Raw genomic sequence first — 21,486 nt, forward strand, 5'->3', positions numbered from 1 at the left:
AAGAAGTAACCTTACAATCAGTGCTCACTTTTATGACCTTCACAGTGTCCACATAGTCAGATGATCAGCATTCAGAAGTTCTGCAACTGACAGGCAGTTATGATTACTGCAGCATCCGATGGTCATATGATCAACATTTATGCACTTCACAGCTGGCTTCCAACAAGCAGAGTCAATGGAGAAGCCAGCAGAGAAATCACAAATTGGGTTTTTGTGATATCTTGCTTCATGACCGGATGGGAAGTGACACTGCGAAAGTCTATGGAGATTCTTGGTCATCCAGGCGATGGTTGTCCCAAAAGTGTTTTTTCAAAGGGCAACTGGACTTTCATTGTTTTTTTCTTGAAGACATATTACTTTTCAGCCAAGAAGCTTCTTCATCAAGCTTCTTCATCAAGAAGCTTCTTCAGTTCTTCAGTCAGAAATGAAGAAGCTTCTTGGATGAGAAGCAAAACATCTTCAAGGAAAAACAAAGTCCAGTTACCTTTTGAAGAAGCACCTTTGGGACATCGTGAATCCATTGCACTCACATGATGTTTTGCTAAGCAACCAGATTAGTTAGGAATGAAGCTGCCAGTCTCACTTGTGATCACTAAAAAAAAAAGACTACCTGTATGGAAGCTATTATACCCTAAGCTATTATAACCCTAACCCTAACCCTATACCCTGATCCAGGGGTGGGATTCTACCAGTTCTATCCAGTTCTACAGAACCCCTTGTTAACTTTCTAAGCAGTTCGGAGAACCGGAAGTTAGAAGCAATTGTTTTTTTCCACCCTTATTACATTCTTGGCAGACAGCCTAGACTTACTGTCTCCGGAGCTTTTGGGGCTTGATTTTCTTAAAGGGGAAGCGTTGTTTTAAGATTTTTACACTGCTGTTGGAAGGAAATACTTCCCTGGATAATCAGCACTTTGAAGAAATAATTGAATAATGAAAAGCTTTTAGTGACAGGGACCCAAGATGAGTGACATCCAGCAAGGCTTCTTGGCTAGCTAGAAAGATTGACATTCAAACGTGAGTTTACATATTCTTTCTGAGTTTTGGTCTAAACTGGTTTTTGGTGAAAGTTAATTCTGTGCTTGGTGAAGTTTAATTCTGTGTTTATTGATGGGATAATTTTCCCTATTCAGCTTCAACAAGCAACAGCTACTGTTGTGATTTAATTATTTGTATTGTGTTTGAATTTTTTTCTTGCCTCATGGTTTCTTTTTCTGTCTGGGGAGGGGGTCTTCCTCACTGCTTTAGTACTATCTGGCACTGTCCTTTTGGGATATACTTCCAAGAGGCAGGATGCAAGCTTGGCACTGGTTTTTTTTTAATTGCCTTTCTGGGGGGGCATGTGGCCTTTCCTTAAATCTGGATGATTTCCTTAGGATATCTTGTGAGGTGAGTGAGACCAGCTTTAAGTGGTGCAAATGGATCTAAGGATTGCTTTTCCTGGGTGTGCTTTTTCTGGAGAGCTTAAATAACCTCTCTGCTAAAGGGTTTCACTTTATGAGCAAGAGTTGGCTGCTTGATAGTTATCACTGTATTTTAACTATTTTCATTCCTCAAGGTGCTCTGGCACCCTGCCTGATTTGTAACTCTGGCTTGCAGGTATTTTTAATCTAATGTTGCCTGTATAAGAGGATGAGAGACAGGTATCTTGGTCTATATATCAGACGAATGACCCATTGGGATACCCATATCAAAATAAGTTACCTTATGTCCAGCCAGAACTTCAAAATAACATTTAAAGTAGCACAGAATTTAAACAAAATGATTCGGTTGAGATCTGCATATGTGGGATTGATTGGGGTAGATTGTAAGGGTGACTCCGAAATATAATGTTATTATATTTTATCTATATCTTAAATTATTGTATATTACTACAATTTTATTTTTTGATTGTATTTTATTATTATTTCATCTTAAATCATATTTTGTCTAGATTCCATTTTAAATTGTATTTTATCAAGTTCCATTTTAAATAGTATTTTATCAAATTTCATTTTGAATTGCTTTTATTAAATTTTAGTAACAAATTGTTGCTGGAACTTTGCACTTTGATATGGCCCAAGGGCTAATCAATAAAGACTTATTATTATTAATCTAATGATTGGTATTTAGGGCAGCTTTATGCAAGCAAAGAAGCTTTTAGTATTTTTGTACAGGTAATCCTTGACTTACAACAGTTCATTTAGTGACCATTTAAAGTTACAATGGCACTGAAAAAAGTGACTTATGACCATTTTTCACACTTATGACTGTTGCAGCATCCTCACTGCCATGAGAGGCCAGGTGAGGAGAAGCGCCCCTTGACATGAGTGATGTTGAGTTGGCCATGCCCACCTAGTCACATGACCACTAAGTTACACCCACCAACTAAGCTACGCCCACAGAACCGGTTGTTAAAAAAACTGAATCCCACCCCTGACCTGATCCCTAAATTCCATCTAATTTGTGGTGATGTCCAGATGGCCAGTGCCATAGAAGGCAGTTATGCACAGAACCCTAAACAAGTTACACATTCGACTAATAGACAATGCAGCTCCCATTCTAAATGCAAAAGGGATGATTAAAAAGTTAACTGAGACTTATGTCAATTCTGGCAATGAAATAATTAGAGATGGAGATGTTTCATCTTACAAAGATATCTTCTCTCACCTATATTAAGCTTTATGGGCTCAGATTTTTCATCTATTATTATTCTCCAAGTCTGAAAAATTACTTCTGTTTAAAGTTAGAACTATTTTAACACTACAATTTAGCTCCCTTCCACTATTAAAATTATTAATGTTAAGGCTTACTTGTCCCTTAATTATATAAAACTCTACAAGCAATAACAACCTGTACATTTACTATGCAAATGCGGTTAATTTATGACAGATTGCTACTTCAAATACAAGTATTAAGTCACTATTAGATTTGTTTAGGTAATGTACTAATATGCCTCAGTAAAGTCTTAAATTTCTAAGTAGCAATAGTGTTTGTTAGATGCAAATAAGGATTATCTTAATTAAAACACCATCCCCGACATCTCAGAAGATTTAGTCCAAATCTTTATATAGAGCAGATTCATTATCTTTCTGCAGTTAATAAAAATACAGCCTTCTTTGGTTACATTTTAGAATTTAACATTGATTATATTTTGTTACCAGAAATAAGATACTAATGACTTTTAATGCAAGCCAAAAGCAATTTTGTCAACTCAATTAAAATACTATTTAATAGCCACTCAAAGAACTTTAATTTTTATATAATTATATACTAGATAAATGTTTGGGGAAAAGTTTTGTTTAAAAAAAACAGCAGGCTATGCAGTAAAAAGCAAAGGCCATTGTATCTCTAATAGTGTGCAGATGTGCCACAACAATGTTCACAGAAAATTACAAGGATGCAAAAATAATGTGTGTATGATGACATCATCACTAATGCTACTACATCCTGATAGCATCCTGATAGGTGGTGCAAGTATGTAAATTATGGCATTTGTAGGATGACGTATCTCACCCACACAATCATTTATACATCCTTGCAGAGGTATTCTTCACTTAACGACCACAATTGGGTGCTGACAATTCCACTGTAAGGGATGCAATCACGGCTTCCGGGTTGCCAGGCTTCGGCGACAGCAGGGATTTGCGTTTCTCCGATCCAGATGGATCTGGAGGATAAGGCTGCCCTGTAGAGGCAGCCGAAGATAGGGAGGATCTGGAAAGGGGTTTGGGGGTGTCGCAGACCCCCTCCTCACCCAGCTTAACTTCCTTTTCTCAAGGCGGTGTAGCGGCGGTCAGTGATGGCCGCCACAAAGAAGCCGGCAGCTGGCAAAGATTGTGCTGGAGGAAGAAGGAGAAGAAAGATTCAAAAGTGAAAGGGTTGGCTGTGCCGGGAAAATAACAGCTTCTAAAACCCTGGAGTGGAATTGTTTATTGCCTGAAAGATACATTGTATCCCTAAGAAGAGAAGAGCGGCGGAGAAAGCTGCTAAGGGAAACCTTTTTTTTCTACTTACTCTCCCACCCCACAGAAACATTAAATGCAGAACTGGAAAATGCATTGGGCACCGAAGGTATTTTAACTTGAAAACTATCAGAGAAAGGACTTTGGACTTTGGACTTAACACTCTCAGAAATTGGAAAGCCCACATTGGAGGTATGGATTTCTGAGCTTTTAAAGGGAAATTGTTGTTGTAAGTGGGGGGAGAGGAAAAAAAACTTTTTGGAGCAGAGCTTGAAAAAGGAGGAGACTGCCTAGAATTTTAAAGAAAGATACATTTTAATGGGAACCTTTTGATCAATCAGTAACCCCAGAAAGAGAAATTGAAGAAGGTAAAAAAAAAACATTGAAAGAAACAGTTTATTTGGACTTTTTAGTGACTTTGGAATTCTTTTGGAATTACTCTTGATTAAAAATACTTGGGTGGTTGTTTTTGAAGAAGTCTTTCTCTTCATGATGGCATTGCTTTTGGATGAATTAAAAACTCAATACCAAAAATATAAGAAAGAAGAGCAAGATGGAAAAGATTCTTTGGGCACTCTTTTTCAATTTTTAGAAATGGCGGTACGCACTTATGAAAAATTGACTACGCAGCAGGATGACCGGAACAAAGAAGAAGAAGAAGCCATTGTGGATGAGCAATGGATCTACTTTGGGGAGGAGGAGGAAGAGGAAAAGAAAAAGGGGATTTTAAGGGTAGAGAAAACAATCCAAAAAGAGAAAAATGAGATGAAAGCTGGATATAAGGTTAGAAAACAACAGAAAGTGAGTAAGCAGAAGAAGAAAAGGGAGGAGGAGAGACAATGGGGTAAAAAAGGCAAGGAGAAAAACAAACAAGTGAGAAAGGAGGGGATGAAAAACCGTAATGGTGGGGATGAAAACCGTAATGGTGGGAAGCAAGACTTTAAGAAACAAAATCTATTTAGAGACAATGGGTAAATTTAATTGAAAAAGGGATTCTGGAAGGTACATAAAAGTGTGTTTTTCTATGTGTATTCAGAGTAGAATGTGTATTAGTATGTATGATTTGCTCTTTTATGGTATTTTTGGTGGGTTATAGGCTTACATTTTGTAATTGTAGTGTATTTGCTTTTCTTATAAAGTTTTTTGTGTAATTCTAGAATGTACTAACCAGAATCTCAATATAATTTAAGTGTTATATTAAGTATTGTGAAGTTAGGAAAAAGAGTTAAAGGTGTTACTCCAATTAGTGTACAGGAGAAGTGTATTTAAAGAAAAAAGATGAATGGATAACTGTAAAAGAACAGACAAAATATGATAAGTACTATGAATTGTATTGAGATAAGATAAACAAAATATAATTAAGAAAGATAAAAGAGGGAAGAAGTTATACAGAAAATTGAAAATGGTAATAAGATATGGATTGACATATAAAGTAAATATTATTTTTGAATTTGTGTCTGTGCGAAGAGTTTTAACCCGGGATTAAGCAGCTTTCAGGAATGAGGTTTTTTATGTTCTATGTTATGTATGTTTTGTCTATTGTTTTTTTAAAAGGCAAAAATTTTGACTAGTAAGAAATATAATCTGGACAATAGAATAAAAAGGAGAAATTGGGATAGGATATGAAGATGAGCAGATAATGTAAATGTACATATTACATTTGGCACGTTTTACTGGTTCTTCCAGAAAAATTCTTTATGTTAATATGCCTTGACTGTTTGTATGTTTTGTAAAGCTAACAAAATTTGTTTTTTTAAAAAAAAAAAAATAAGTCAGAAGAAAATATAAGTGTGATCATTGAATAGCAGATAAACTAGAAAAGAAATGTTATTGAATAAGAGTAAAGAGAAATAATGTGAAATCTGTTAAAGGGAATTTATGTGCTTACATCGAAATGAGATAAACCAGAAAAATGCGATATAAAATAATGTGTTACCTGCTTTGTAAAGATCTATGATGGAAAGCGGTTTTATGTTTTTAATGTTTAATGATGTTTTGTTTTGTTTGTTTCTTGTTAAAATTAATAACATTTGTTTCAAAAAAAAAGGGATGCAATCACTAAGTAAAATATCATGTGACCAAGACAGGCTTACAACTTACTTTCCCTTCAGTTGTTAAGAAAGTACTACAGTTGTTAAGCAAAAAGCAACATGTGCACAACTTACAATTTCATTTCTGCCTTCTCCATTACTCTGATTGTTGCGAAGTACACAAAAGGTGTTTGTGTGTCCATGGGATGCTGAGACGATTGTAAAATTCACTGGCTGTGAATGGCATTCACAATGACCATGGGATTCTCCCCCAGTTGTAAATGTGAGGATTGGTCACGAAGTTGTTTTTTTACACTGTCGTCATTTCAAAAGGTCATTAACAAGGCAGTTGGTAAGCCAGGACTCTGTGTGTGTGTGTGTGTGTGTGTCTGTGTCTGTGTCCATGTCTGTATTTATGAGAATTATTGTGGCATGTTCAACACACTGCACCTAAAATATCTTAGCTTGAGATTATTGCAATATATCAAAAGGATGAAACAAGGGCAGGGTGAATTTAGCTCGCTAAGGCAAAGGAGCAAAGCAAGAACCAAAGTCCTGCTTTAGTAAAGTTATACATGCAGACACAATAGAGATGGGATTATCAGTAATAGTGTCAGAGCTTCTCTGAACAACAAACCAGAAATAATTAGGGAAGAAAGGTTTCTACCCTTCCTCATGTAAAGTGAAATATGGAATGGTCTTTCTTGCCAACTTCTTCATTCAGTGGTTCTGTTTGCATCACACTGAACTATAAACTAACCATGGAGACCGCCTTACACAACGCATAAAACTAAAGGGGTTCAGTTTATGATGAAATGTAGTTATTGACGCCAATATCCAATATGGACATCTCAACGCCTCTGGATTTTGCTGAAGTTGCCCAGGGCAACATTAAAGGCCAACCCTCAGGGTTTCTTCCACTGCCTCACTGCAGGGAAGCAGGACAGTAGAAGTGAACACAGGGTAACCAAAAAAATGGCAGAATATGGGAATTCAGGAAATCTGAGGGAAACCCCCCCCCCCTTTCCTTTTACCTTGTTTTAAGCACCTTTCCCACCTCAGGCTATTTTTGGGTCAGAACAAATAAGAAGGGTAAGAAACCTGACAAGAAATAAAATATGAGGCACTTCCTATAAATTAAGATATATGGAAAGCCAGCATTTGTCAAGTAAATTCAGTTATCCCCAAAATGACTGAAGACAAAAGCCAACTTTGGTAAAATGTGGGTATAAAATCACATGCTTGAAGCGATGGGAAAATCCTTTCAAAGTAATCATACAAAAGACAGCAGGTAATTTTGGTGAAATTTATCCATTTTAATTGCAATTGTTTACCTGTCCTGATTTTTTTTCCCCTTTTGGTCTCTGCTTCACTAATAAACCATGGTTGTGCTTTAAACAGAGGCTGGATGCTCATGTCTGAGGGACGCTATAGCAGTCAATTCCCGCCCTGAGCAAAGGAATTTGGCAGGAGGAATTACAAAGTTATTCCCAATTATTACATTCTGTGATGCTCTGATTTCTTCCATTTCAGACAGAAAAACATTGCAACCTGGAAACTTTTCCTTTTCCATTCTATTAATAGGAGCAAAAGAAGAGGAGTATAGCCAGTTGGCTATGTTAGCTTGTTTAATACTCCGTATGTATGGATCACTCAATAAAGTTTGGTCAACTGCAAAGGGTTAAGAGTTGTCTTAAGGCATGTCGCCTTCTTCCACTCTGCCTGATCAAAGCTGTTGGAAATACCAGGAATAAACTTTTCCTTCTCTTTATTATGATGTCAGTTTATTGCAAAACCCACGATGTTAACTATCATGCCTTTAACTATCAAGAAAGTGTATTTTATACTAGCAACTTTGGTGTTTCCTTCTAAAGAATCCCAACATGTTTAATGTTGAATTACTTAATACAATTTTATGGATTTATTTTTCTAGTTCTTGGCATGCTGCTGTTCTTCTAGCTTTTTTTTTTTAACTACCAATCTTATAGATACTTACTCAAAACTATGTGCTACTGATTCTATGGGACTTCCTCTGCACAGAATTACAGAATAATCATACTGCATTTCTTTGAACATTGTCCCGGATGCCTAGTATAAAAGGAACCTCACACCAGTCCTTCTCAAACAGATTATTTGAATGAATTCAAAAAGGAAAATATATACATAGTTTAATTTTTAGCAGCATGATAAGCACTTTGGGGTTGTTTCAGACTGCAAATCTAAACTCTAAAGATTGGTTTCACACACACAGCTTTGCCAGAAGGTAAAACAATATCTCTTGCCATTCTCGGGTTTATTTCGTCTTACCACCTTCAAATTGGAGACTCAGAAGTAGTCTCCAAGCTGGAATCCCAAAAGCATGTATTTTGTGGTTCCTTCTTTAATATTTTTGATCCACAAATCAAGCATACATTTTGGGTGGGAAAGGCTTACAATGTATCCTATCCATAAATACTTTTTAAAAACCTTTTTTTTTTAAAAGAATGATAGTACAAAGGACATGCTGCACAGGCACGCATCATAAACAATGGTTGACTTATGTCTGTTTATATTATTACAAAAATTCCTCAGCTATCCTCAGTTAAAAGTCTTTCAACAGGTGGGTAACCTTATGCATAAATAAAAACAACTTCAATGCCCTAGTCCTGGCTTTCCCCCCCCCTGTCTCCCAAGGTTATTCTCATATACCATTACAAGACGACAGCCAGGCACTTCTGGAATAAATCGTAAGTTGTGATTGCTTTAAGATTTTGCCAACAGATGCTACACGAGTATCTTCACATCCTCAATCCAATGCACTTTTTGCCATTTGAATCCAGAGTGGTACACAGCCCTATGTGCTAAATGCTACAACCTTTCTTGTGTGTTCATTCAAAGGGAACTATAGAGTCATATTGATAAGAAAATACCCTGCAGAATCCTGAAGCAATCAATATTAAACCTTTCAGGCTAATCTTCAGGATACGGTCAATGACCACAATGGTATGATCTATCAGATTCTATCTGATCACTTATCACATATAAAAAAATCACGCAGAATTTCATTTGCAGGATTATGGTCTCCTTGACCATATCCTCTGAATACCCCTAAAATTTTTACTCAGAATTGGAACTGACTGGTTCCACCACAAGAAGTCGTTTGGTTCAGAGGCTTCATTCCTGAACCTAAAGTCCCTAATTTTCTGCTGTAAGTCAAAAGACTTTACAAGGCTAAAAAAAAAGCTGCAAAAACCAGCTTAGCATTGTCTGAATGCTAGAATGTTTAGCGACTAGGTGATTTTCATAAAATACTGTCCTCTGTGATTAGAAACATAAGCAGTTATGTAAAATGTGTTTGACAGATAAAAACCACATTAAAACTCTCCCCTTGATCATGTTGGCAAATAGATTTGTCCTCTTTAAATACACGGCAGACATTCAATTAATAATTCACTTTGCAAACATTTTGTAATATTCTGCAAATAAACTAATGAAACTAAAGAATCATACTTTGTGAAAACAACACAGAACCAAACACTTTATACTGAGAGCACTAATAATGCTTGTTTAGAAAACAACCATTACTGGATTTAATTCATATACACCAACTCTAGTTACAAATTATTACTGTTTTCATTTCTCTGAAAAGAAGCAGGAAGCTCAAGCACCCTGCTGTTTTGAAACACAATATTTATGGCAAGTTACAAACAGTTATTTATCCATATATATCACTAGAGTACTCACAGCTAGTGGAAATTCCCAGTTTAATTAAAGACAATGGATATCATCTTCCTATAGATCTTTAGTACTATTAATGATGTCTTCCCAAACTGCAGGGAACAGACTTCATCAAGGCAACCACTGGATTCCTGGAGATCCACTTGGGAAGCTGGAAACAGGTCCTAGCAAGAGATAAAAGAGATATATATGGAGACATGCCCGTCCCACTATCCTCTTTCAAGGTAAGTAATGTTACACAAAAAGTAGAGAAAAGGCAAGAAGTGGAGGAAGGAAGGAAGGAAGGAAGGAAGGAAGGAAGGAAGGAAGGAAGAAGAAGGAAGGAAGGAAGGAAGGAAGGAAGGAAGGGAGGGAGGGAGGGAGGAGAGGAGAGAGAGAGAGAGAGAGAGAGAGAGAAAGGAAGAAAGAAAGGAAGAAAGAAAGGAAGAAAGAAAGAAGAGGAAGGAAGAGAAGGAAGGAAGGAAGGAAGGAAGGAGAGAGAGAGAGAGAGAAAGAAAGAAAGAAAGAAAGAAAGAAAGAAAGAAAGAAAGAAAGAGAGGGGAGGGAGGGAGGGAGGGAGGAGGAAGGAAGGAAGGAAGGAAGGAAGGAAGGAAGGAAGGAAGGAAGGAAGGAAGGAAGGAAGGAAATAAAATATACATCAACACCATTCACTACTCTTCTTTCTCACAGCTCAGAAAAAAGGGTTCTTGCCATCTGTTCTTCTTGCCATAAAAACTAAAGCGGCATAGACGCTTCTGTCTTTAATGCCAATCATAATCACCTCCAGACTGTAGCTGCAGGAAATGTCCTCGTTTCCACTGTAAGGCCACCAGAGAGTGAACAAACGATCTACCAAATTCAGTACTGTTGTGACTGGTGGTATTTTTGACAAATGACAAGACCCACAAGTTTAGCCATCTGTCAGAACTACCCCTCTGGGCCATCTCTCTCAGAGATCTACTGCCAGGATTGGGAGTGGGGGAAAAGAAAGAATTGTAAATCACCCAGTCTCCAAGGCAATACTAAATAGAGGTGCAACTTTCTGCCAAATGCACCACAATAGTCAGCAGTTTGGGAGCCTCTTCTGAACCCAGGTTTGGTTCTCTTCAGAACAGCAGTGAACTCATGTTTGAAAAATACTAAGCCACTCTTCAAAAGCAGGCTGAACATCAACTGATGGGCAGGGAATGGGATGCAAGAACTAATCTCTCTTTGCTGCTTAGCTATACAATGCCACCTCCTGCCTGCCAACTGTTGTTTGAGCACTCCTTAAACATAATTTTAGTGCATATTTGTACCCTAGGTAGATGCAAGTGGGGACAAGCTCTCCATATAGTTCAATCCTTGTAAATCAACTGTGATGGAGTGTAGTCTGGAGTCACAAGAGGGAGAAGCTGCTTCCCAGAGGACAAAGAGGCAGGGAATCTTGGAATGTCTGGTAGGCAGGAAGAGAACAATTCACATAGCAGTTCACAGAGTATATCTATAGTCATACAGATAGTTGCTTTTTTGCAAGCAACCAACAATAAAGAAATTACTCAGAAGTAACTCTATGTGTCATTCTTGGAGCCTGACATCAACCTTCCTTCTCTCATGTCATATCATATCTATCTATTTGTCTCTCATCTATCTATCTATCTATCTAGCTTATCTATCTTGTTCCAGGTCTAACCTACTCCATCCAATCATATCTTTCTTAGTCTTCCCCTTCCTCCTTGTCATTCACTCTTCCTTCATATATTTGTTTTTTGCTTAGATTCTTATTCATCTTTTCTGTATAATCAAACCAATTTGATACACCTCTGTATTGGTCACCCATTTTGCATTCAATCGACATGCATTCAGCACCAATTCATTTTTAATTTATCTTTTACCACACAGACTTCTTAAGTACTCCATACAACTTATGCTGACACACTCAGTGCTTCCATATATCCAAGTGGCTGAAATCATGTTCTGATATACAATCAGTTTCACTTCTTTTGACAGAGAAATTTTCTTTTTTTGCAGCAAATCACATAAACCTTTATTCCAATATTTGCACCTTGTAATATTTCTGCATTCATTTTCCCATTCATGCTGAACATTATACTGAAGTACTTTATCTACTTGCTGTATTTCATCATCCATATAAATATTTAGTTCATTGTCTCTATCAAACCTGACTGTCTTTGTCTTTGATAATTTTTAAATCTACAGTATGGTCCTTGTTGCTTTACATAATATATCTATTTGTTGCAAATGTTGGGTTATTAAATGCAGACTCACCTTTATAGAAAAGTATAACTATATTATAGTAAATGTAATAATAAATTGAAATATGAATTGTATTTCCAGTCTTCATACTGGAAATACAATTCAAATTATAACTTGTATATCTGTATTTTTTATTATGGAAGTACACATTTGCCAATATGACTACATCCAGGACGTATCTTTCTTTTAGGCTAATAATGAAAACAACATAAGCATTTCTTACTATTGTAAAGATCCCAGGATTAAATTGGTTATTTCTAAAAGCCATAAATTTTGGCTTGGGTTTTTTAAAACTTATATCGCATCTGTCAAAAAAAGTGCCATTACTCTCTGGTATATCAATGCAACTCATTTATCTGCCTGCAATGCACAAATCCTTACTTTATTTTACAAGGGCATAATTCAGATATTTGCTATAAGTGATCTGCAGCTTTTAGGCTATTATTACTCTTGTAAAGATATTTATGTTTCATAAGGAAGTATGAAAACTAATGTCGGATGACTGATATATTAATGAAAAAAGTATCATAGTTGCTTTAAATCTAGACAGATCTTTCTATAATTTAAGCACCCCATCCCAACAGAATATTCTAAATGCTTCTGACATTTCTCACTCTTTTTCCTGACATTTGTAAAAAAAAGTATGTGAAAAGTCCTTCCATATTATTTCAAGATAGACTGTTTGAATACTTTCAGGGTTTTTTTATCATATAACTTGCTTTTCATCTTTTATCACTTTTCGGAGAAATATATTTTCTCATAGCTCTTAATGGAATTCTGTATTTTGGTACTCACTTTCTCATAAGATAGCATTCCCATCTGAACTTTGATCAAAATAAGGCAATCTTATTCGATATTGCAGTGCAAACTACTTACCTCTTGAGTATGATATTCAATAAATGCAACCTAAATGCACTTTATATTTGAATCTTTCACACCTGCCACATCCATTTTGCCAGACTTGATGTTGTTGTTGTTGTTTGCTTAGCTTTTCGTTTCATTTTCACTTTATCTGGCCCTAATGCAAAGATCAATAGTTTTGATCCCAGCTTCCATGAATGGAAGAAAAGTTCATATTTATGGGAATGGGATTTCTTGCTTCCCCTATGCATCTTTTTCTGGAATGATTGAGAGAATATAAGAATGGAGATGGAGAGATGGAGCAAGAAAAGTTGGTAGTAGCCATCCTTTCTCTTGGAAAAAAAAAATCAGAAAGAATGTAGGATGCAAACCAATGCAATCAATCCCATAGATGAGAGCTCCTGGTTTTAATTTCCTTCAGTGCTGCTACCATAATGGAAAAAGGTATTGGTGACGTGGCACTGAAAAGAATGGATAGGTTTGCTATTTTGAAAAATGATAAAATATATCTGATGAATACTTGCAATATTTAGGCATACTGAAACTAGGTCTTTTTAGAGCTTGCTTTTACCTCTTGCATGTTATAGATTTCACATCTTAACTTCACTCAACTTAAGATTGCACATCTCCCACTTCATTCCTTAAACACTTGGGCCTAAATTTAGCCTGAACAGAATGTCAATCTAAATTACCAATTCTGTGATAATATCACAGGGACTGGGAAATCCCTTGTTAAGTGAAAGCTGGCACTTTGGTTAAAACTTCTGCAGTACAATTTGATTCTCTATCAGTTCTCGTATGTAGTTACTGTATACCATTTCTGCATCTATACTACCTTCTGCAATTTCATAAAGCTTAATCTTTATTACACTCTGTGTGTGTGTGGATGTGTGTGGGTGTGTACACACACACACACACACACACACACACACACACACCAGTGGTGGGATTCAAAGATTTTTACCACCAATTCGGTGGGTCTGGCTTGGTGGGCGCACCAAACGTACACTTTGTGCAGGCGCAGAGGCATTCCAACTCACCTCCTGCAAGCCCGCATTCTCCCTGTTGCTTCAGCAGCTGCCGTGCAGCACTCTGCTTGTCACACAAAGCAGCTGCACTTCAAAAGCAGGGAATAGAGGTGAGTATGGGAGCCCTGGTGGGCGGGTGGGCCCAACAGCAGAACGGCAGAGAGAACCAGTTCTGTCTCCGCTGCTCATTGGCGCTACCAGATCGGCAGAACCAGGCCAAACCAGTAGAATACCACCACAGGTATGTACCTTCAAGTCAGTGTTAACCCTTGGCAACTGCCAGGGCATATCCCTGTATCAGGGTTCCAAGTAATACACCCATAGCAAACAAAACTCCGAGGCAGGTAGATTCCTCAAAGAATAATATTATTGGATATATCATATTGGCAGAGTTCTGATAAAAACCAACTCTGAAGGGTCCCGTGGTTTTCACCTAATTAAAAGCAAAAGTGTTTCCCTTTCCTCAAACAATCACACACATGGTCCAATCAAGGTACTGTCCAGTTGCCTGGTAACGTCACTCCTCCTCTCTCTGACCAGGTGTGAGAATGTCCTTGGTTCCCAGGAGAAAGCATTTTGTTTTGACTACAAAACCCCAGCTATCTCTATTCCCCGCCACATCCCTCAGCTTCAGTGTGGCAACTGCAGTTTTCTTGACAAAATTTCAGATGTTGTTTGCCACTGTCTGCTTCCTATGGCTGAGAGAGGGGCTGGCCTATGGTCATTCAGCTGTCTTGGTGCCTAAAGCAGAATTAGGAGTTACAGTCTTTTGGTTTCAAGCTTGGTGCCCTAACCATTACACCAAGCTCTCCCATTCCCTGCTTATTATCACAGAAAGGAGGTTAATCTCTTTAAGACCTTTCTTCTGAGGGTCAACAATGTTGAAATCTTGTCTCTTTACACAAAGAAATGACCAAGTATTCCCTACTTGTAGCTTAACAAAATATTGACTGGATTGCACCTTGGTCCATAGTTGTAATTTATAATAAACAACTTTGGGTGTTTGAGAATGAAAAACCCTAACATGACTTTCACAACTGATGGAGGATGACTCATCAAAGAACAATAGAATCCAAGCTGCAATAGAAACGTTATTCCATTTACAGAGTTTAGGGAAGCTTTCTCTGAAAAGCATTGTGAAAAAGATCTGCACTGATACTGCTGCAGCCAGTGATTTAATTAAAGAAAAAGAAGAGATTTACTGAATTGGACCAAAGTTACACTATATCTCCCCATCTGATAGAAGGCAAGTTTTTGCAAAGACAAGGGAATTTGCAAAATTATGGAAAGGGGAAATAACCGCTGATTTAAAATGTCCTAATGCAGCTTGGTGCTGGTAACATTTGTCCCGGAAGGAAGATATGAAATACAATTGAAAAAAAAGCACAATTTTGTACAGATGGAGATGTGTTACTTATGAAAAGGGTCTCTCAAAGACAGGAGCCTATTTGAAGTGAACTCTGCAGATGGAAAATAATACCCACAAAAGAACCATTTCAATTCATGGCTGAATAAGTGTCTAGGTCATAGAAACCTGAATGCAATGTCTCAGTTAAAAAAGAGGGATTTAAGAAGTCTGAAGAAAGAATTGTACAGAGTAAAATCTAAATATATAATACCGTGTAATGACAAAGGGAATCAGATCTATTTTTCTTCAGGGTAAAAGAGAAGCGGTAGTCTCTAGAGATAATTCACTGTGATATTTGTGGACTTATGAAGGCTAAAACCACATCAGGGAACAAATACCTATTAATATTTATTGATGACTTCTCCAGATATAGATTTTCTTACTTGATTGCTGAGGAAATGCTAGAGGAATTTAAAGAGGTTGCTGAAACACTCAGCAATAAATTCTTCAGAAAAAAATGGAATACTTGGTAAGTGATGTAACAAGATACACGAGAAAAGGGAATAGTTAAGTAGCAGAGAAGAATACTTTTGAGCAAAGGGAACTAGCAGAGGAAAGTTAATTTGCTAACAGAGCTTATTCACAGGTCTGAAAAATATTCATGACTTACAATTATTCTGGATTACTAAGCAAGGAGACATAAATAATGTCAGCCAGTATGGACCAAATCAGAGTGGCTGGATCCAAGTTATGTGTACAGTATATACCCAAACATTCAAAGGGTCAATGTGAGCCTCAAATATAAAGAAGTGCTTGCTGAATATGAACATGGCTATAAGGATTTAGAATCCTGGAAGTTACCACAGAAGCAATCAAGATATATACCACAATGTGACATAGTTTGATATCAAGGACAAAATAAAGTACCTGACAATGGACCAAGCATCCGTATAGCAGAAGAGCTAAGGCAGCTGCAGTGCTTAAGGCAGGAATTCATGTTAAGAGATGTAGAAACCAAAGCTGAAGTAAAATACTCAACAGAAGAAATGTTATTCTAAAACTAAAGGCTGTCTTACACTGCCTAGTACAGGGCTGTCAAACTCGCGGGCCACAGGTGGGATGCATCATGGGCTGGCCACACCCACACCCGGTTTAGCAAAGGGAAAAAAAGTTGAGATACGTCATGTGACGCTGCCGTGACAACGCAAGGTTGATGCCCCTGGCCTAGTAAGAGACACATAAGCCTTCCATTTGCCAATATGAAACTTTACTGTCAGTTTTATCCCACTTCCTACCAAAGCAATAAATAGTTCTTTCCTTTTTTTTTTCTGTTTGCCCACCATTAGCACAGTGGCACTCATTGAAGCATGTCACTTCCTTTATAAACTTGATTTGTTCTAGTGATTTTAAGCAGCTGACTCCAGCTATTCTTAATGAGCTTAACTCTACTTCTATTTTGCTAATTGTCTTAGCATTAGATGGGAGGATTGCAGCCAGAATTACCTCAGCATTTTGCCTATAACCTGACGATTGCATGTTGGGAAAGATTATTCGTTTTGCAGGGCAGATTCTCAGGCACAGATTCTCAGGCAAAGTAGTAGGTCCATTTATTCATTTGTTGTTCATTAATTTATATCCTACCTGTCTGTTATTCAAAATGGTCAGCAACAATTTAAAATACAAAATGTGAAACAAAACTATGGGCATTGTTTCAGCTTCTTTGTCTCTCAATCATTACTGAATTTAAGGGATCTTCAAGGGGTACCAATTACCTTAACTTTGGTAACAGATGGTGGGCTCAACTCTGATGATGATAAAACTCAGTGACTTTATGTAGAGGTTAAATAGCACAGGCAACAATATGTAGGTCCATTTCTTTCAAGAGTCTTCTTTATTTTTTAACAGGAGACAATAAGGATTGAACCTGGAATTCTCTGAATACAAGGCATGTTTCTTTACTATTGAGGTAGATTTCCTCATAGATCTGTCTGTCTATTTCATTTATATCCCACCTTTATTATTTTTATAACGTGGTAAATGTTATCCAATGCACCTTCCTCCTCCTATTTTCCCTTCAACAACCACCCTGTGAAGTGGGTTGGGCTGAAAGAGTATGACTGGCCCAAAGTCACCCAGCTGGTTTTCATGCCTAAGGCCAGACTAGAACTCCCAGTCTCGTGATTTTTAGCCTGGTGCCTTACCGCTAGACCAAACTAGCTACCGTATTTATGTTTGAAATCCTAAAAACTGGAGGGAAGGAAGATCATGGAAGAAATCAACTTTGAATCTAATCTTCACATCAGTTTGCTTAAGGTTTCATTCACAACTTCTTTAATTAAGATTTTAAAAATCAATCTCACATCACCACTCAGCTTAGGAATCAATTTTCAGGGTAATTTAGAGAAAAAAAACTCACTAAACACAACAAAGAAAATGGAGGCATGTACCAACTATTTGGATGACTCAGGTCTATCAGATTAGGCATTGCACATCATTGTTTCTTCAGATTAGAAAAAGGAAGACTAATTCAAATTTTGATTATTGCCATTTGCTACAATATCACCCATCCCCAGTTCAGTCACACCAACTTTCATGAATATTAATAGTTAGTCTATTCTTAAAGTTCCAATCATTAAGGAAATGATTTTTATACTAATCAGTACAAGAGGCAAGAAAATTTAAATTTGGATAAAAAAGAAGGAGGAATATCTTTATCTCGGTATTTGATAGGAATGGAATAGATGGAACAATTGCTATTGCAGCTTCAGAGCACATTAAACTCAACCCTACAATTTATCTTGATCTTGAGCTCCAAATTAGAAATACTTACAAATCAAGATTGCACAACCGATCACTAGAACACTAGTATCCCATATGAACCAATGTTTGCATTAAATTATGTTTAAGAACTATAAACAAGACAAAGGCAAAAATGAAAGCTTTATTCTCTTATCTTAAGGTTAAGCTTAATGAATAAGTAACTATTCCATAACCAAAAGAACGTTATTCTTATGTTATTCAAAGAAAATCATAACTTAATATCAGCACTGCTTTTAAAAAGAAATAATTTCTCTTCATTTTTTCTCTTCAAAACAGGGTAACATGAACTGAAATAAAAGTCCTTATTAGAAATATGACCGTGAACAAGGCTAGACAAGCAAAATATTGATTCAAAAGCACAAAAGAACAATAACTTTAAAATGTAATTACCATATTTTTCATTTAAACTTAAATTTATGTCTATAAATATTGTAATTAAACTACGTAATAGGTATTTCTTGCAGAAGATAACATAGAATTAAGCATAAACTCCAAGAAGGCAAGAATGCTATTCACACAAAACATTAAATAGACAGAAAATCCATTGCAATTCTACCAAATATATGAGATTATTCCAATCATTACAGTTTATTGTCATGAAATCAATTACTGGCCTAAATTCACAAACATAGGCCTTACAACCAATCAGTCTTGAAAACAACATCTTTGTACTATTTTAATTTTGAAAACAGTATAAATCTCATTTCAAATTAAGTAGCATGGTTGTATTTTAGATTGGGTCAGATTTTGCTTTTTGGCCTTTGCACTTTCTTCTTCGATTGTTTTTTGCCCCTAAACCTGTAGATGCATAACTTCCAAAAGCAACATCTCCAAGTATTAGAAAACCCAAGGAATTATTGCTAATTTGTCAGATTTTAATATAGAAAATAATTTCAGAGCAATCATTTGCTTCTACTAATTTCTTCTACTGTACTAGTAATATTTGGATTAGAATGGCCCATTAAACAATGGATAAGACCATAGATTCTTATATATTCAATTAAAAACAAAACCAAGCTAGCTTTTATTGTGCTATTGAATCTATTATGTTGAGGAGTTTTAAGAGCTCTGTAACATTTTTCCTTGTGCTTTTCTGTGTAAAATGGTTTTTCTTCTGCATGCTTGGTAGGACATAGTAGTTAAGTTATAACTCTTAAAGAGACACCCATAACTTGGTCATTTTCTCATGCATTTTCTTCTTTGCCAAGGCCAGCTACCTAGCAGCAAGGGCCAGTGAACTGGTACTGACAACTGTTAGGCAGGATGGATAAATTATACATGTAAATAATTAGAAGAAGAATGAATAATTTCAACCTAATACGAGCTTTCAGAAACTAATCTGGGGTGTGTATAATCTGAGGAACATTGATAGCTACAAAAGACAGGTGCAATTTTGTCCTGTATTTACACTCCTCTATGTAAAATTGCCATGTCTCCTTTTATTGTCTTATCTAAGGATTTGCTTCCCATCTAGATTATGTTTTGCATAAATTATTTTACTATTGTTTTGCTTAATAGACCCTTTCAGCTTTTATCTGTGTGCTTATTGCTTTCAATTCCACAAAACCTCTGCCCACATTTTAATGTGGCGAATCGGTTTCTGTTGCATTTTTTAATGTACTGGTAAAATCACTCTATGTTGATGATACTATCACTACAAGACCAGGCTTTAGCACTAAATCTGCATTTTTGAGGTCTCTCCAAGAAATGTAACAATGCAATGGAGTCATGTTTGACTCTCGATGGCTTCATTCTTTTTGACTTCCCAGACTATAGTTTATAGCCTTAATATCTTTTAATAATCCAAGTACTAACCAGCCCCAAGCTTGGTTATAATTCAGCAGGTACCACTATTTTCTGTCAGTTTTTACTTGGCCTGTATAAAAACTTAAATTGCCCAGTTTGCCTGCTATCTCTTCACCTTCTCCTTACTGAACTATTCAGAGAGAAAAAGAGACTAACATTCGGGTCAAACTCATTTGTTTTTCATGTTGAAGAGATGGCTTTTTTTATCTTTTACTTTTCGGATTATTTTAGTGTTCCAGTTCCAAGAAATGGAAATTGCTTTTTTTTTAAAAAGTAAAAATCATAGACTCCCTAAATTCAACATGTAATCTACATAAATCAAGTGGTAAGAAATGCCATACCTACAAGGTGGCCCCAGTAATCATATGACTCAGTAGAATAGAATCCAAGAAACATAACTGAGAAAAGAGAGTTGCATTAAAATATTACATATTCAGATTTGGCCATCCTGGCTACGAAACATAAAGGAAGGCTACCTCTAAGAGTTACCATGGCTTGTGCAAAGGTGGTATCCAGCAGGTTCTGACTAGTTCTGGAGAACCGGTAGCGGAAATTTTGGGTAGTTTGGAGAAGTGGCAAATACCACCTCTGGAAATTTTACAGTATCCTTCCCTTGCCACGCTCACCAAGTCATGCCCACCGAACCGGTAGTAAAAAAAAAAAATGAATCCTACCACTGGGCTTGTGTAAAAACCAGGCATTTACTTTCTTTTTAATGTTGACAGATGATAAATGGAAAGCAAAGGCTTTTGCTAGGACAAAACTGGGTTGACCTGTACTTTGATGTTTTCCTACAGATGTCTGAGCAACATCGTGTACCCTTAAAGTATTTCAAATTAAGCAGAAAAACTCAAGTCATTTCTTATGCTGAATGGATCTGTCGATTTAGGCTATTTAACAATAGTGAGTAACAAATTAAGCAGGTGATAGAAGATCAATGGACAAAGCATTTGTTATTATCTGTGGGCTTGACAGATAATCAGACTTCTTGCCTAGTGAGTAGAAAGATGCTTTATGGGGGTTGCAACAAGTCCCAGAATTTTTACATCATGGATCATTTATAAATGCCACATCCCATATACTAACCATTGGTATTCTGGCTTCAGCCAGGAGACAAGGGCAAGTTGTCACGAATGCCATCAACTTTGGCTACAGCCATTTATACAACAGGATGTGAACAGGAATGAGATTTCAAAGTGATCTATCTGTGTGACTCAAATAAGATTAGTTTTCCAAATGATGGTTGTATTTAAATTTTCAGCCTTAATTCAAAGAAGGTGTCATGACTTGACCTCAGTTACCTTTTCAGAGAAGACTGGACTCTTCTGAGGAGTACATCAAACAGGTAGGGCAGGATACAAAGAGTTATTCTCTGTTTAGCATTGTTTTTTTGAACAGTAATCAACATGAATTATTTTTTTCTTGCAACAGAATCTCAGTTAGACTGGAGAAAGGTGTTAAGAGAGCCAAACTTAAGAGTCCTTCCACTGCAGAAAGAGACACAGGCCTGACCATCCCGAGAATCCCTCAAGCCTTATCTGACCATTCCTGTGGAACATGGTCTGGTGAAATTCTTGTAACATAGGTGATTAACAATAAAGCTTCTGTTTGAGACTATTCATGAGTGGTTATGGTTGCTTGCAATTCTTGTTGTCTACAGATAGATAATTTGTAGTGCAGATGGTTCTGAAACAGAAA

The 21,486-nt window shown here is 36.7% G+C and overlaps 1 protein-coding gene across 4 annotated transcripts in view; it reads right to left on the reverse strand.

Annotated features, from left to right (window-relative positions):
- Positions 1 to 21,486, reverse strand: part of RWDD3 (RWD domain containing 3) — a 69,341-nt gene that overhangs the window by 19,573 nt on the left and 28,282 nt on the right. For 2 of the 4 annotated variants that reach the window (XM_087930187.1, XM_026700338.2), the window contains one exon: positions 18,090 to 21,474. The exons of the other annotated variants lie outside the window; for them this stretch is intronic. In XM_087930187.1, the coding sequence (XP_087786313.1) occupies positions 21,417 to 21,474 (58 nt within the window). In that variant the 3' untranslated portion in view covers positions 18,090 to 21,416. Of the gene's footprint in view, positions 1 to 18,089; positions 21,475 to 21,486 lie in introns of those variants that run through there. 4 annotated transcript variants of the gene reach the window in all.

Source organism: Pseudonaja textilis, chromosome 3 (genome assembly GCF_049901715.1).
Source record: "Pseudonaja textilis isolate UNSWEBS1 chromosome 3, rPseTex1.2, whole genome shotgun sequence".
Taxonomy (NCBI): domain Eukaryota; kingdom Metazoa; phylum Chordata; class Lepidosauria; order Squamata; family Elapidae; genus Pseudonaja; species Pseudonaja textilis.